The sequence below is a fragment of the Salvia hispanica genome, chromosome 1 (assembly GCF_023119035.1).
Source record: "Salvia hispanica cultivar TCC Black 2014 chromosome 1, UniMelb_Shisp_WGS_1.0, whole genome shotgun sequence".
In the NCBI taxonomy this organism is placed as follows: Eukaryota; Viridiplantae; Streptophyta; class Magnoliopsida; order Lamiales; family Lamiaceae; genus Salvia; species Salvia hispanica.
The window spans coordinates 25,341,160-25,355,506 of NC_062965.1; the positions used below are offsets into that span (position 1 = coordinate 25,341,160).

General features: G+C 35.8%; 1 protein-coding gene across 1 annotated transcript; it reads left to right on the plus strand.

Annotated features, from left to right (window-relative positions):
- Positions 1 to 8,217: 8,217 nt before the first annotated feature.
- Positions 8,218 to 8,874, plus strand: LOC125202750 (17.8 kDa class I heat shock protein-like). The gene has a single exon (XM_048101199.1). It carries the CDS (start codon positions 8,278 to 8,280, stop codon positions 8,746 to 8,748), a length of 471 nt encoding a protein of 156 aa, XP_047957156.1. The 5' UTR covers positions 8,218 to 8,277; the 3' UTR covers positions 8,749 to 8,874.
- The last annotated feature ends 5,473 nt before the right edge of the window (positions 8,875 to 14,347 follow it).

The window sequence follows — 14,347 nt, forward strand, 5'->3', positions numbered from 1 at the left end:
CTGATTGAATTTTGTGACTCGGATTATGCCTCCAACCTAGATAGCAGGAAGTCACAAAGTGGATATGTGTTCAGAATGTTTGGAGAAGCAATCAGTTGGAAATCTTCGTTGCAATCTGTGGTTGCTTTGTCTACTACCGAGGCAGAGTATATCGCCCTCACAGAGGCCATAAAGGAGGCTGTGTGGTTGAAGGGAATTGTAGGAGATTTTGGTCTTGATCAGAAGTCTGTGGCAGTTATGTGTGATAACATGAGTGCAATCTACCTAGCCAAGAACCAAGTCTTTTATGAAAGGAGTAAGCATATAGATGTGAGACTTCATTTCATCAGAGACATCATTGACAAGGGAGAGATTAGAGTTGAAAAAGTTGGAACCGAGGACAATGCTGCAGATTGTCTTACTAAAGCTCCGCCAGTTTCGAAGTTCAAGCACTGCTTGAAACTGGTGGGAGTTGTGTCTGATTAAGGTGGAGCCGTTTAGAAGAAGAGCAGCTCATAACCATTTCGAGTCCAAGGTGGAGATTGTTAAGTTTGGTGGCCTCAAAATGATTCGAGCCTGAGACCGCGAAGGAAGAAGTCGTGCTGTTGAGAAACACGTTTCTTATCTTCAACGGTCAACTAGATTAGTTGAGCTGGATGAGTCGATCCAACGACTGAGATTTACGGAGAGATAATCTTTAATATAGACCGTTGATCTCAAGGAAGTAGTTTGGGGATCTGGTTGCTCAATTAAAACAGAAAGGGGGAAGAAGAAGAGGCAGAAGGTTACGAGAGAGAGAAAAATAAGATCAGCTGAAATTTGATCCTTGAGAGTCCATCACCAGCTGCGAAGCCATCAACTCGCGATTGCAGATTGCTTGTTACATTTTTCTTCTTTGTAATTCTTGATTCCAAGTGTAGCGAGTTGTATTCACTAAACCCGAAATAATATTGAGTGCTCGTTCTTCCGTGGATGTAGACTTATGTCGAACCACGTAAAATCTTCGCATCTATTTCTTTTTCATTCGTGTTGTTCATCGCAAAATCAACATTTTATGCTTGGAGTTATTATCATCTCTTCTAAAAAAATTTCCCCAACAACGTCATCTTTGAATAACGATCATAGCTTTAAAGTTGAAATCACTAAAAAAAGTCACACCCTCTTGACAAAACAATGATATCAACCACGGTGAAACAAATTTCTTGTTATGAATTCTCACTAGCCGAGATCCGATCAGCCACAGGAGATTTCAGTGTGGAACATCTCATCGGAAAAGGAGGATTCGGAAAAGTCTACAAAGGCGTCATCGACAACGGCTATATGACTGTGGCCATAAAGCGGCTAGCCTCAAACTCCAACCAAGGGGAACGCGAGTTTGCGGCCGAGACAGCGACACTAACTAAGATCCAACATTGTAATCTAGTCTCTCTGATTGGCTTCTTTAACGAGGAGGGAGAGATGATTCTTGTTTACGAGTACATGTCCAATGGAACGTTATCTGACCACCTATACGGCCTGATGAGGGACAGTGACGACCAATCCTCGTTAACATGGAATCAACGACTTAAAATCTGCGTTGGAGCTGCCCGAGGTCTGGACTATCTTCACTTCACCAACTCAATCATACACCGTGATGTCAAGTCTAGTAATATCCTTCTTGATGGAGATTTCACAGCTAAGGTCTCAGATTTTGGCTTGGCAAAACAGATGAGTTCGGATATGTCATCAAGCCATGTCAGCGCAAGCGTTAAGGCTCGTTTGGGTATTTTGAGCCGTGCTATTTTACCACGGGGAGGCTTACTATGGCAAGTGACAAATATTCCTTTGGAGTTGTGCTGTTGGAAGTATTGAGTGGGAAACGAGCTGTTGATCCGTGCCTTGACAAGGACTACCTCTGTTTGACCATGTGGGCTCAAGAAAAAATTCGAAATGGAAAAGCTGACCAGATTGTTGCTCCGAATTTGAGGGGTAAAATCTCAAAAGATTGCCTCAAGACATTTTTAGAGGTTGTTAAGAGATGTTTAAATCATGAACCAAAGAAACGGCCAGCAATGAATCAAGTTGTGTCCCAACTCGAGTTTGCCCTTCAACAGCAGGAGAAAAGGAGAAAGGGGCAACAAGTTTGTTTAATGCATTTTGGAAGAGAGTTAGACCATCTGATAAAAGTGAATTCTTTCTATTTATACACAACTATACATTTTATGAGTCTTTCTTTATGCAATTATGTGGCTTATGGTGACATAGGAACTGCGAAAAAGGATAATGATGAGGTTGAAGTTACTAAGCTTCCTGCATTTAAAAATGAAGAAGAAGAAATAGTACAGTATGATGAACTGAGAGAAGTTGGTGTGCTCCCTAGCATTTCAGTTGATGAATTAGATGATAAAGAGAATGTAATCGACGTTCCTTCCATTCCAATAGCAGAACTCGGGGAGCTGACAAACGATTTTAACGTGAGGTTTTTGATTGCTAACGAATCCAGTGGAGGGAGTTTGTACCATGGAGTCTTACAAAATGGACAGCATGTAGCAATCAAAAAGCTCTACAAGAAGTCACCGCTGAAAATATTTCTGTCCGAGGTTCAACATATTTTGATTTGTCTTTGAAAATAAACTGTGTTACCTAAGCATAAGTTTTGTTCTGTTTAGGTATCAACAATATCTAGGTTGAAGCATGAACACGTAGTTGAGCTACTTGGTTATTGCGTGGACGATGACATGCAAATCTTGGCGTACGAGTTTGATCCACAGTGTTCCCTGCATAACAGTCTCCATGGTCCGGCTCTGTCATGGGTTCAAAGAAGTAAAATTGCTCTTGGGGTTGCAAGAGGATTATGCTACATTCATGGGAAGGCGATGATTCATCGTGGTGTTAGATCTAGAAGCGTTATACTGTTTGATGATGAAATTTCTAAAATAACTTATTTTCATCAATCAATGGAGTGTTCTTGTAAGGAAGCCAATCTTGATGAGCGCCATCCCCTCGCGTTCCCCCCATGCTTGCAGTACCATCCTCCAGAGTAGGTTTACTATTTTTATTGTCTTAATTTCTCAATGATGATTGGTGAAGAAAATTAGTTTAGCAATGCAATTGGTTTGGAGATTTATGTTGCCTGCAGGTCATAGTCAGAAAGGCGACGTTTACAGCTTTGGTGTGGTTCTGTTCGAACTCTTGGCAGGTCATGTATTAGCTCCGAGATTGGTATGTGAAATTTTCTTTTATAAAAGACTCAACCAAATCATCCAAGTTGACTAATGATGATGAACCTCCTTTACTAACAGCCTTTTTAGCAAGTTTTGACCAATCTCGTGCCCTTTCCGAAAATTCATCCTTCCTCACTTCCATATCCTTTCTAGCCGCTTTCTCAATAGTCAATCTATCACAACTATCTTAAATATCCAAACCCATTCCCCAAACCTCACTTACAAACCTACTATTAATAGTTTGATTACCAAAATAAGGCCAACATATCATCGGCTCACCCACAACAATGCTCTCCAGAGTTGAGTTCCAACCACTATGCGTCAGAAACCCATCATGCGGGGCCCACTTCACCATGTAATCCTTCTCTTTAGTACCCTCCATCAATTCCGCCGGAACTTGATCACCGGCATCTTTTCCGGCGACGGAATCCGGCCGCATCACCCACAAGAATCTCTGAGAACTATTCACTAAACCATGCCAGTACTCCAACAACTGCTCTCTTGTGACGACCGTTATGCTCCCGAAGCTCACGTAGATCACCGATCTAGGCGGCTGTGCGTTCCAGCCGGATTTATGAAGTTTGGCAACAATTAGAAAAATCATTAAGTACTTATCATACTAACATTAGTTTATGTGGGTTTGAAAAAACAAAACTATATGGAGTATATATATAAGATTATTGTTGATATGGTTTAAATGATATTAACCTTCATTTGAAGTCTAGTTTAATTTATACACTGTTTATGAATCATAATATTTCTAAAACTCCCTTTCGTCACTCTTTCTTTTTTAGTTCATTCTACGAGTTTATGTACTTTTTAATTTTGAAATATTTTTTTAACGAGGTGGGGACACTAAAAAAAACGTTTTTTTTTTTAATCAAACACCTTCGCGGTGGTCGGTTGAGTAGGTCCCTCATCCCATGTATATCATGAAAACAAAATTCATATAGAGACCATTCCCGAAAGTGGAGGGCCCAAGGGGGAAGCGCATTACACCAACCTACAACTTCCTCTACACCAAACAAACCTCAATCAAAACAAATGAGAACAACCTCAGAATCTGAAGCCAGGCATGCCGAGCTGGTCGAGCCTTGCCATGGCTCTCACCTGTGCCGGGATTGTATTACCCTCAAATCTTACCAAGTTCCGGCACTCTTTCCCTTTTGACGCAAGGAAGTTCGCCACTTTGTTTCCTTCTCTTCGAATATAAGAAATTCTCCAATGAATCCCTTTTAGCTCCATGTAGATTTTTAACATGGTGTGCCTTGTTTCTGCCGGCCCCAACTTCCTTTTTTCTAGCAGCATACACATTATTTCTGCATCCGTTTCGATCCACAGGTTGTTACCATGACGTTTTTGACACAATTTTTAACACAGTTATGGATTTTAATTTGTACTCCCTCTGTCCACAAAAGATGTCAAACTTGTGGGACGGTACGGGATTTTAGGAGGTTTTGTTTTGTGTGTTAGGTGGAAAGAGAAAATATAATATTTATATTATTGTGAGAGAACCTTTTCTAAAAATGGAATGTGACATCTTTAGTGGGACAAACTAAAAAGGAAAGTGAGACATCTTTATTAATATAACACCAATGCTTCAAAAAAGGTCCTTATTGTTGGTATTCCAACAATAAAAAAAATTAGAGGCGTAAACGGAAGTGTCAAAAAGAAAGGGAAAATTAAATTAATTTATCTTTCATTTATGAACACTTTTTTTGCATCCAAAATTGTTGTTATTTTAAAATAATTTCAAGGCAATAATTTTGTCTCAATTGTGATCTTAAAAAACAAGTTTTTTTTAAGAAATATTCATTCTCGATTAACAATACTTTTATTTACTTGTTTTTCTAACTCTCTCTTCTTGAGTAATCGTGCAATAAAACTCATGGCCAACCAAAATTACATACTCGCATGGCGGAGGGAATATAATCAAAAGAGATAGTTATTATGTATCACAAAATTTGTGCTATATTTACAGATTTAATTAGAGCATCCACAATAGATGCTTGATCTCACGCCCGATCGGCCGAAATCGGACTCGGACATGATCGGACATCCATTGCAAGTCTCGGGCATGCCCGAGGACGACCGAGAGTTCGGTCGCGCCCCATCTCTCGACCGATCCATCGGGCGTGAGATCGCAGGCCGATGACAGAGCCCGAGCCCGATCATTTTCTGTTTTTTTTTTTTTAATTAGTTAAACCCTAATTAAACCACTACAAATACTCTGTTTTTCTTCACTTTTCACACACCAAATTTAGATGACAAGTTTGATTTTTTTTTAATTTAGTGTTTTAGTTTTAATGTAGTTTTTTTTTTTAACTAAGTATGATGTAATTTCACTTTTAAATTAAGTAATGTAGTTTTTTCTTTTTTTTTTTTTTTTTTTTTTTTTTTTTTTGCATTTGTGGTGTTTAATATAATATATTTTGGTATTTTAGTTTAATTAAAAATAAAATTACAAAACAATGATTTAAAATTGAAATGAAAAGTGGATAAGAGATAGGGTATCCACTAGGGCTCCACCATTACAGAAAGATAGGGCATGCTGATGTGGTAATAACTAGGGTTTTCACTAGGGCATCTGGATGCTTTAATAGCTTAAAATTGAGTATCCTGCAAAAAAAGAGTTGACGATCATGACAGATTTGTCCTAAAGTTTGCCCTTCCTTGATGTTAAATGTAGGCCATTAAAATGAACTCGTTCTATAGCGTAAAAAATGAAAAGGAAAAAAAGATTTACCCAATGACAAATGTGATAAAATTTTCCTGAGGTACAGCAGAATCGCAGATCAATCTAGGAGATTGAGAATATCTTTTTTAAGCTAGTAAATTCAATTACTCCTACTTTGAAAAGAAAGCTTGTTTTGCTTGCATGAATTTGATGGTTCAAAAGAAATGAACTATTGTTATTAGGACTATTAATATTTGTAAGACTTATTGTATGACGTCTCTTTATTCCATGTTAATTTAAGGCACCGAATATTTATACACTATTAACTTTCCTATGGTTGGTTTATTTCTCTTGGACTAATTAATCTTAGAGTAGTGATTTAGAGACTCTATGCCATAATATTCTTATATCTCTATGCAATAATTATACTCCCTCTGTCCAGTTTTATAGTCACATTTTGCCATAAAAGTCCGTCCCACATTTATAGTCACATTTAGAATTTTCCATATTTGGACATAAAATCTTACCCCATTATTCACTAAAATTACACCCAAATGTCATTATCAACACAAAAATAAATCAAAACAAAAATAAAAAACCAAAAAGTCAACAAGGGACCCACCTTCAACCAACTCACTTAATTTATTACACACTCCTTCATCTCACTTCATTTATTACACACTCCACCATCTCACTCTTCCATCTCACTTCATTTATTACACACTCCACCATCTCACTTCATTAATTACACACTCCACCAATTCCTTAAAACTCGTGCTCTAACTAATTGTGACTATAAATGTGGGACGGAGGGAGTATTTTATATGTGGACAAATATAACCAAACGCTATTTTTGGATAAAATCAATTAGCATGATCATTAGGGAGTGATCTAATTTCTATAATAAAGACTAATAAAGCTAACGGTGAAATTCAATAGAGTATATTATATATTTTACATAGGAATAACATAAAAATAAATACTCAAAAATCAAACTAGAGTACTAATATTATAAAATACATAAAATTAAAATAATAAATTCAATTAGTATTATATTTATTTTGACTAAGGTTCGACAATAATTTTCCAAAAATTAAACATTTGAATAAATTAAATTTTTAAAATTGAATAATTTAGAATAGTAATATGATATAAAAAAACCTACACCCAATTAGTATTAATATATTATACATATTTTCTTAATTTTATTTCATGATACAGTGAATTGAGCTAATAACTCAATTATTTATAAAGTAAAAGAGAAAATGCCTTGTAATTATTTATTTGATCGATGTTTGATTGCAATGTTCTAAGAATAAAAAATTTAAATAAATTAAAATTTTGGAAAGGAAAGAAGTAGTATAATAAAAATTACAAAATTCTTAAAATAAAAACTATAAAGTCAATTATTATTATTATTATTATTATTATTATTATTATTATTAATTTTTTTAATGATATATTGAATGGAGCTTAAAACTCTAATATTTTATATAAGAAAAAAGAAGAAAATAATATAGGATTAGTATTTTTATAAAATGGATTCATAATTTATTCATTAAGTTCAAATCTCATAATTTATTCGCTTAGTTTTGGAACATTACGTTGAATAAAACATTTATGAATAAGTCTCCCATTTCTCTAATATTCTACTTCTTTAGGTATATATTTTTATTTTAAATCATATCTTCCATATTTATATATATTCCATAATTAAGCTACCACGTCCTTATCCTTATTTAAGATGTAAGGGCAAAAAAGTAGATGTAAAAAAGTGTAGATTTAATTAAAAATATAATATAGTATAAGATTACAATTTTAACCTCATTGTGGCATTATAACTTGGATACATTATGTCTCTGAAACATTTTTCTTAATGTTATTATAGCCTTCATGAGATGCGTACGCGAGAGGTTATAAATTACTTTAAACTTATAATAAGCTATAGAGATAATTGTAAAACGGGTATTATATTGAAATTCGAAAATAAAAAATCATAATCTAGTTAATTTTTACAAAAATGTATTTAATGAAATAATTATTACACAAAGTTATAGTCCATATTTTAATTGAGTGTTATAAGAAATTCCCCAAAAAGTAAGAGTATACTGCTCAAATTAATGAGCTACAGTTTGGGCAGCCTTTTGTCATGGGCCTTAAATTTATTCACAAGCCCAATTCATATATAAGTGTAATCCACGAAGAGAATTAAGAGATATGTGTATAAAGTAGGAGTACAATCTAGAATCTAACATTAAACAGAGCATTCCAGAATCCGCACGAAACGGACCGATTTCTCCTCTCATTAATATAAATTCTCCTCTTCCTTCATCCCGATTCCTCATCACAAATCTCAAGTCTCATACCAATCAATCAATCAATCAATCGTGTACATAAATTCTCTGATTAGAAGCGAAAATGTCTCTGATTCCGAGCTTCTTCGGGCGCCGCAGCAGCAATGTATTCGACCCATTCTCCCTCGATGTGTGGGATCCCTTTCAGGACTTTCCTCTCTCCACCAACTTCCCCTCCTCCGCGCGTGAAACCACTGCGGTGGCCAACGCCCGCATCGACTGGAAAGAGACGCCGGAGGCTCATCTCTTCAAAGTTGATGTTCCTGGATTGAAGAAGGATGAAGTGAATGTTGAGGTTGAAGATGGTGGCATTCTGCAAATCAGTGGAGAGAGAAGCAAGGAGCAGGAGGAGAAGAATGACAAGTGGCACCGTATTGAGAGGAGCAGCGGCAAGTTCTGCCGCCGCTTCAGGCTGCCGGAGAATGCGAAGCTGGAGCAGGTGAAGGCGGCCATGGAGAATGGGGTGCTCACGGTGACTGTGCCAAAGGAGGAAGTCAAGAAGCCTGAAGTTAAGGCTATTGATATCTCTGGTTAATAATATATCAACTGTTGGTTTCTTAGCACGATATACTAATAAAGTTGTGTGATGTTTTGGTTTTGATCAATGAGTGATATTGAACTCTTAAATGATGTGAAATTTTAATATATTGAACTTTTGTCACTTATGGAATCTTCGTTTTGATCTCCAACGCTCCTGACTTTTGGCCTTTTCCTAATATTTAAATAATGGTGATTTTTCAATACCTATGGGCTATACGAAATCAGTATATATAGAGATAATATCATTTGTTATATTTTGAACATGAGTTCATTTATTAGCTATGGATTCTGGCTTGAAAAACTATTACTCTCTCCGTCCCAAGATAAGCGACTCACATTCCGTTTTGGGACGTCTTAAAATAAGTGAGCTATTTCTTTTTTTGGTATTTTATCTCTTACTTTTTCTCTCTATTTTATTAACTTTCTTACCTTATTCACTTTTCACTTTACCCGAAAAGTTTGTACAATACTCGCTTATCTTGGAACGGAGGGAGTACTGTGATTTCGAAAATTTCTGATAATTTTTATATTACACTTAACAAATGATTAAAATTACTGATGAACATACAAAAATAGTATGACAACTGTATTCACTCTAAAATAAATGTAGCACGCATACATGCATGCATGGATAATGCATTCTTTGTATTTGAGTTAAGTCAATATAAGTACTATTTCTCTATTTTTTGTCTTTTCTTTTTGGTTTGGTTCGATTCCTTCATGTATGTTATGTAGAAATTTCCCGATACGGTTTCCCTTGTCATGCTTTGTGTGAAGGTTTCGTGATACTATTATGATTACAAATTTATAGTTTATTGAATGACCAGGACTGTGCTTTTGTAGAAAGTCTCACTAGCTTAGTACTTTAGTAGCACCTTTTTCATTATCAATAGTTTTAGTGCGCTCTCCAATTATTTGCTTAAAATTCAACATATTCAATCAACAAGTGGATGTATTGTTTCGACACAATTATTGATCATGGATTCATGAAATTTAATATACTGGCCTAGCTAATTTAAGTACCTCTATATAGTATCTGCTCGATATCAACTAATCATTTCTTTATCCAACTCTCTCTAGATCACTTACTTATGTCTCAAATGCCATTAGAATGTTAGATTGATGCTCAGGTAGCATAAATCTTAGCCAATTTTTCTAAACAATATTTTCTCGAAATCTCGAAAAATCTCTTCAAAATTGGAAACTTCCTCCTTCTTCAGCCTCAGATATTTTTGAGCGAAGCAGTAGTGGCTGCTTCTTCCCTGATTGTAGAGTCAAAACCGTTGAGAAAGAAGTTCTATTACACGAAGGGAGCGCAGCTTTTCCCCTCATCACCAAGTGTCGTAAAAGAGCACATCAAATTTGTACCTGGGCTGGGCTTATTCATGTCGGAATGATTCAGGTGGCTTTGAAACCTACGAAGCTAGATTCAGATGCATATGCAACAATATATCTTTCCGACAACAGATTGAACTATCCTTCTTCTGTTTTGAGTATGGTGGAATCAAGTTTATGTGATGGCCCCATTCATTTCACCTACTTCCCTACCTACTGTGTCCCCTTAACTGATTGCTGCGATTCATTTGGCATTGATGTTGAAATCGGAGGGGAAGGAAGCATAACCCTTATGTATAGGTTCCACTATAAAGTGGTGAAAGAGGCATATCTAGCCTCGAATCGTTTTCGTGTCTATGAGCGAGGGAAAACTACTTTCCACCTTACTAATATTGCTGAAGGCCTTCGTGTGGTGTCGAAAACGGTCTCCTGGGGCCAGGGAATAGGCCTGGGATCGGTGGCTGGGAACGAACTTGCCTCCTCGGGTGCTGAGATGGGTAGCGCTAATGTCGACTTGTGTTGAAGGTGGATGTTCCTGGTTTCAAGAAAGAGGAAGTTAGGGTTGTGGTTGAAGGTGGTGGGATTCTACAGATCAGTGGAGAGAGAGGCGACGGCGAAGGGGGTGAAGAAGGGACTGACAAGTGGCACTGCGTGGAGAGGAGCAAAGGGAGATTTGTCCGGTGCTTGAGGATGCCGGAGAATGCCAACTTGGATGAGATGGAGGCGGCGGTGGAGAATGGAGTGCTGACGTTGACGGTACCTAAGCAGGAAGTTGGCAAGAAGGTTGAAGTGAAGGTTATTGATATCTCTGGTTAAGCAAGAGAATTGTGGATGCGTGATTGATATGAAGTGTAAAATAGAAATGTGTGTTTATGTTTGAAACTTTGTTCAATGAGAAAGAGAGGTTGCATCTTTCTTTTGCTTGGGGATGAAAACATAGTGACTTTGGTTTGGTGTCAACATATGTACTCTCTATGTCCCTCATTAATTATGTATCCTCAAACACGCTTGCACGTGTAATTATCGCGTGCTCAAAACGCTTCATCGGCTAGTGAGCGCGACAGTTAATATGTGCTTGGTACTCCCTTAAGCACCGAGACGATGATCATGCTCTAAGTGTTTAGTATGTTTTTCTTTTGCCTTTTTGTATTATGCATTATTACGAGTTGTTAGTCTTCGTTTTTTGTATGCACGAGATAATAAAGTTGTGTAAATGCAATTTGTTATGATAAACTCATAATTAATGTAAAATTTTAGTATGTTGAACTCCTTGTTGATGCTTCCTATCCCTTTAAGAGGTAGGTGGTTTGAAATTTGAATCATCATGGTGTAAACGAGAACCATGATTGATTATTACAAAAATTTTTTTGTTATTTTGGTAATCTTTATTATGTTCTCCTATCTATTAGGAGTCCAATCTTTTGGCTCCTCCTAACATTTTTATGACTTAAAGGAAATTTCTTATATACATATTTTTATCAATAAATGTTGATTTTATTACCTATACGAGATCAATATAGATGAAACAAGGGTTGAATCCTCCAATTTTATGAAAAGCTATATGAATTACCACGGAAAAAGCTTCATCAAAAGTTCTAAAAAAAGTGGTAAAAATTATGGAGTATAGTACTCCAAATAACAATCGGAATCAAACATATGCATGAAAAATATTCTCCTTCTATTTAAGTTAGGTCAGTATACGTTTATTTTTCTCTTTTTTCGTCCTTTTCTTTTTTGTTTTATTTGACTCATTCATGTTATGTTATGTTGAAATTTCACAAATAAGATTTTCCTTGTCATGCTGTGCGTGGATGTTTGGTGATGCTATATGATTACAAATTTTATATTTATAGTTTATCGGATGACCAATACTTTGCTTTAGTAAAAGTCCTTTTAATTTATGCCAAAAAAGTTAATGCGGTCTCCAATAATTTGAGCCAAATTTACCATATTAAATCAACAAGTGGATGTACTATTTTGCCACAATTATTGATGCTAAAATTTATTATAATTTGATCTCACCAATTTATGCACCTTTTATTTAGTATCTGCCCGATATCATGCAAATCATTTCATTTTCCAAATCTCTCTAACTCACTTAATAATCTGTCAAATGGTATTAGATTGATGCTGAGGTAAGTCACTACACCCATTTCTCTCCTTATTCATAAAATTTTCCCAGTTTTCATAGCCATACTATCTAAGGCAATATGAAGAATGTAAACAAAAAAGTCCCCGAAAATTTCGAAAAATGCCTTATGGAAGCTGCCTCCTTCTTCAGCCTCAGATATCTTTGAGCCAGGGTGTTTTAGTTGTTTTTGTTGAATATTCAAATATTGAGTTTGAAAGAGAAGTTTATTCTCTGAATTGTATTTTTTGGATACATTGTACATTGGTATTTATAGGGCAAGAGATATAAATGTACATAGAAACTAGACTATTGGGACTCTACATTATAAATGCAATATTTTCTTTGCAATGGGTTGGAACTTCACATTTTCTCTTCCCAACATTCTTGGATACTTCAAGTTGTCTTTCCAACACTCCCCCTCAAGTTAAGTAATGAGATTCCCGATACTTAACTTGCCAAAAACAACCGAGAAATCTCTTACGCCAATTGCCTTAGTCAATATGTCTGCAAGTTGATCTTTGGATCGAACAAAAGGGAATTCAACAATTCCTGCCTCAATATTTTCCTTGACGAAGTGTCTGTCAACTTCAACATGTTTTGTTCGATCATGTTGAACTGGACTCTCTGATATACTGATGGCAGCCTTGTTATCGCAAAAAAGCTGACATGTTTTCTGTGATAACAACCCCAATTCTTCCATTAGTCTTCGTAACCATAAGACTTCTGTTAATCCATTTCTAATACCTCTAAATTCTGCTTCTGCGCTTGAGAGTGCCACAACTTTCTGTTTCTTACTTTTCCAGGTGACCAAATTACCCCCAACGAATGTAAAGTAACCAGAAGTGGATCTGTAACGCCCCACTTTTTCAAACCCTAATTTTCGGGTTATAAAGTTTTTGCATTAAATGCCTTAAATGCTATGATATGTGGATTATTTGATGAGTAATTAATTGCATAGTGTCTTTGTGACCTAATTGCGTATGAGATTTTAGATTTAGTGGAATAGTCAACTTGTTGAAATGTTGACGTGGCTATTGAATAGTCAAAGATGGGAAAATATGACGTGGCCGTTGAAAGGTCAAGGCGATGAGAAAAGAAGAGGAAATATGGAGATGATTGTTTGGGTATGAATTTTTGATGCGGAGAAATATAATTGTGGGTGAATTATTTTTCCTAAGGGATGAGTGAGAATTAAATAGGAGCATTGTTGAAAAATGTGGAATTTTCGGCCATCATGATTATTGGAGAAGAAATCCTATTTTTCTTGGATTTAATTATTTGTTTGGGATAATTATCCAAATTAAATCCAAAGTCCAATTGTACTTAAATTCCATCATGGAATTTTCGAAAAATACCACCTTTGATATCCATGAGATTTTCGAAAATCTCATAGTTTGGAGAAGAGAGAATTATTTTATTATTTGATCTCTTATTTATTCTACTCCATGAATAAATATAAATATGCTAAAATATCCCACCATATCTTGCCAAATCTAAGAAGATATTGCATATCCTAATTGAATTAGGATTTGAATTTATTCCTTGTTGGAAGAGGAAAATACACGCCACTTTTGGCTATACTTGAGGAGATTTAATTATTTATTCTTGCTCCGTGATATATTATTCTACTCCGTGAAATATTTGAATTAAATCATAGGCTAAATAAATAAGCCTAAATTTTCGAATTCTCCTAAGTCTCAACGGCTTCAACGCCAACTACTCCTCAAATCTCTCCATATCTATTCCAAATCTTTATTTATTTAATTATGGGATATTATTTTGGCACTCTATAAATACATGAGAGATTCTAAACCCTAGCACTCACAAAACCGGCGCCCCACTCCTCTATAATTTTCGAAAATTACTCCCCCACTCTCTCCAAGTTTTCTTCAAGTTTTCTACAAGATTTCTTCATCAATTGAGAAGAATTCAAGTGAAATTCAAGAGATTATTGAAGAATCAAGACTAATTCCTTGTTTCTACCGTTCGTTCTTTTGGAAAAGGTACTTTAATTATTGATCTTCTCTTCTTCTACCGATTAATCGGTATTCTTGAGTCCACATACATTTTAGATCGAGGGAATGGGAAATTAATCGGTGAATTTTGGGATGCATGGATGTGTGGGTGT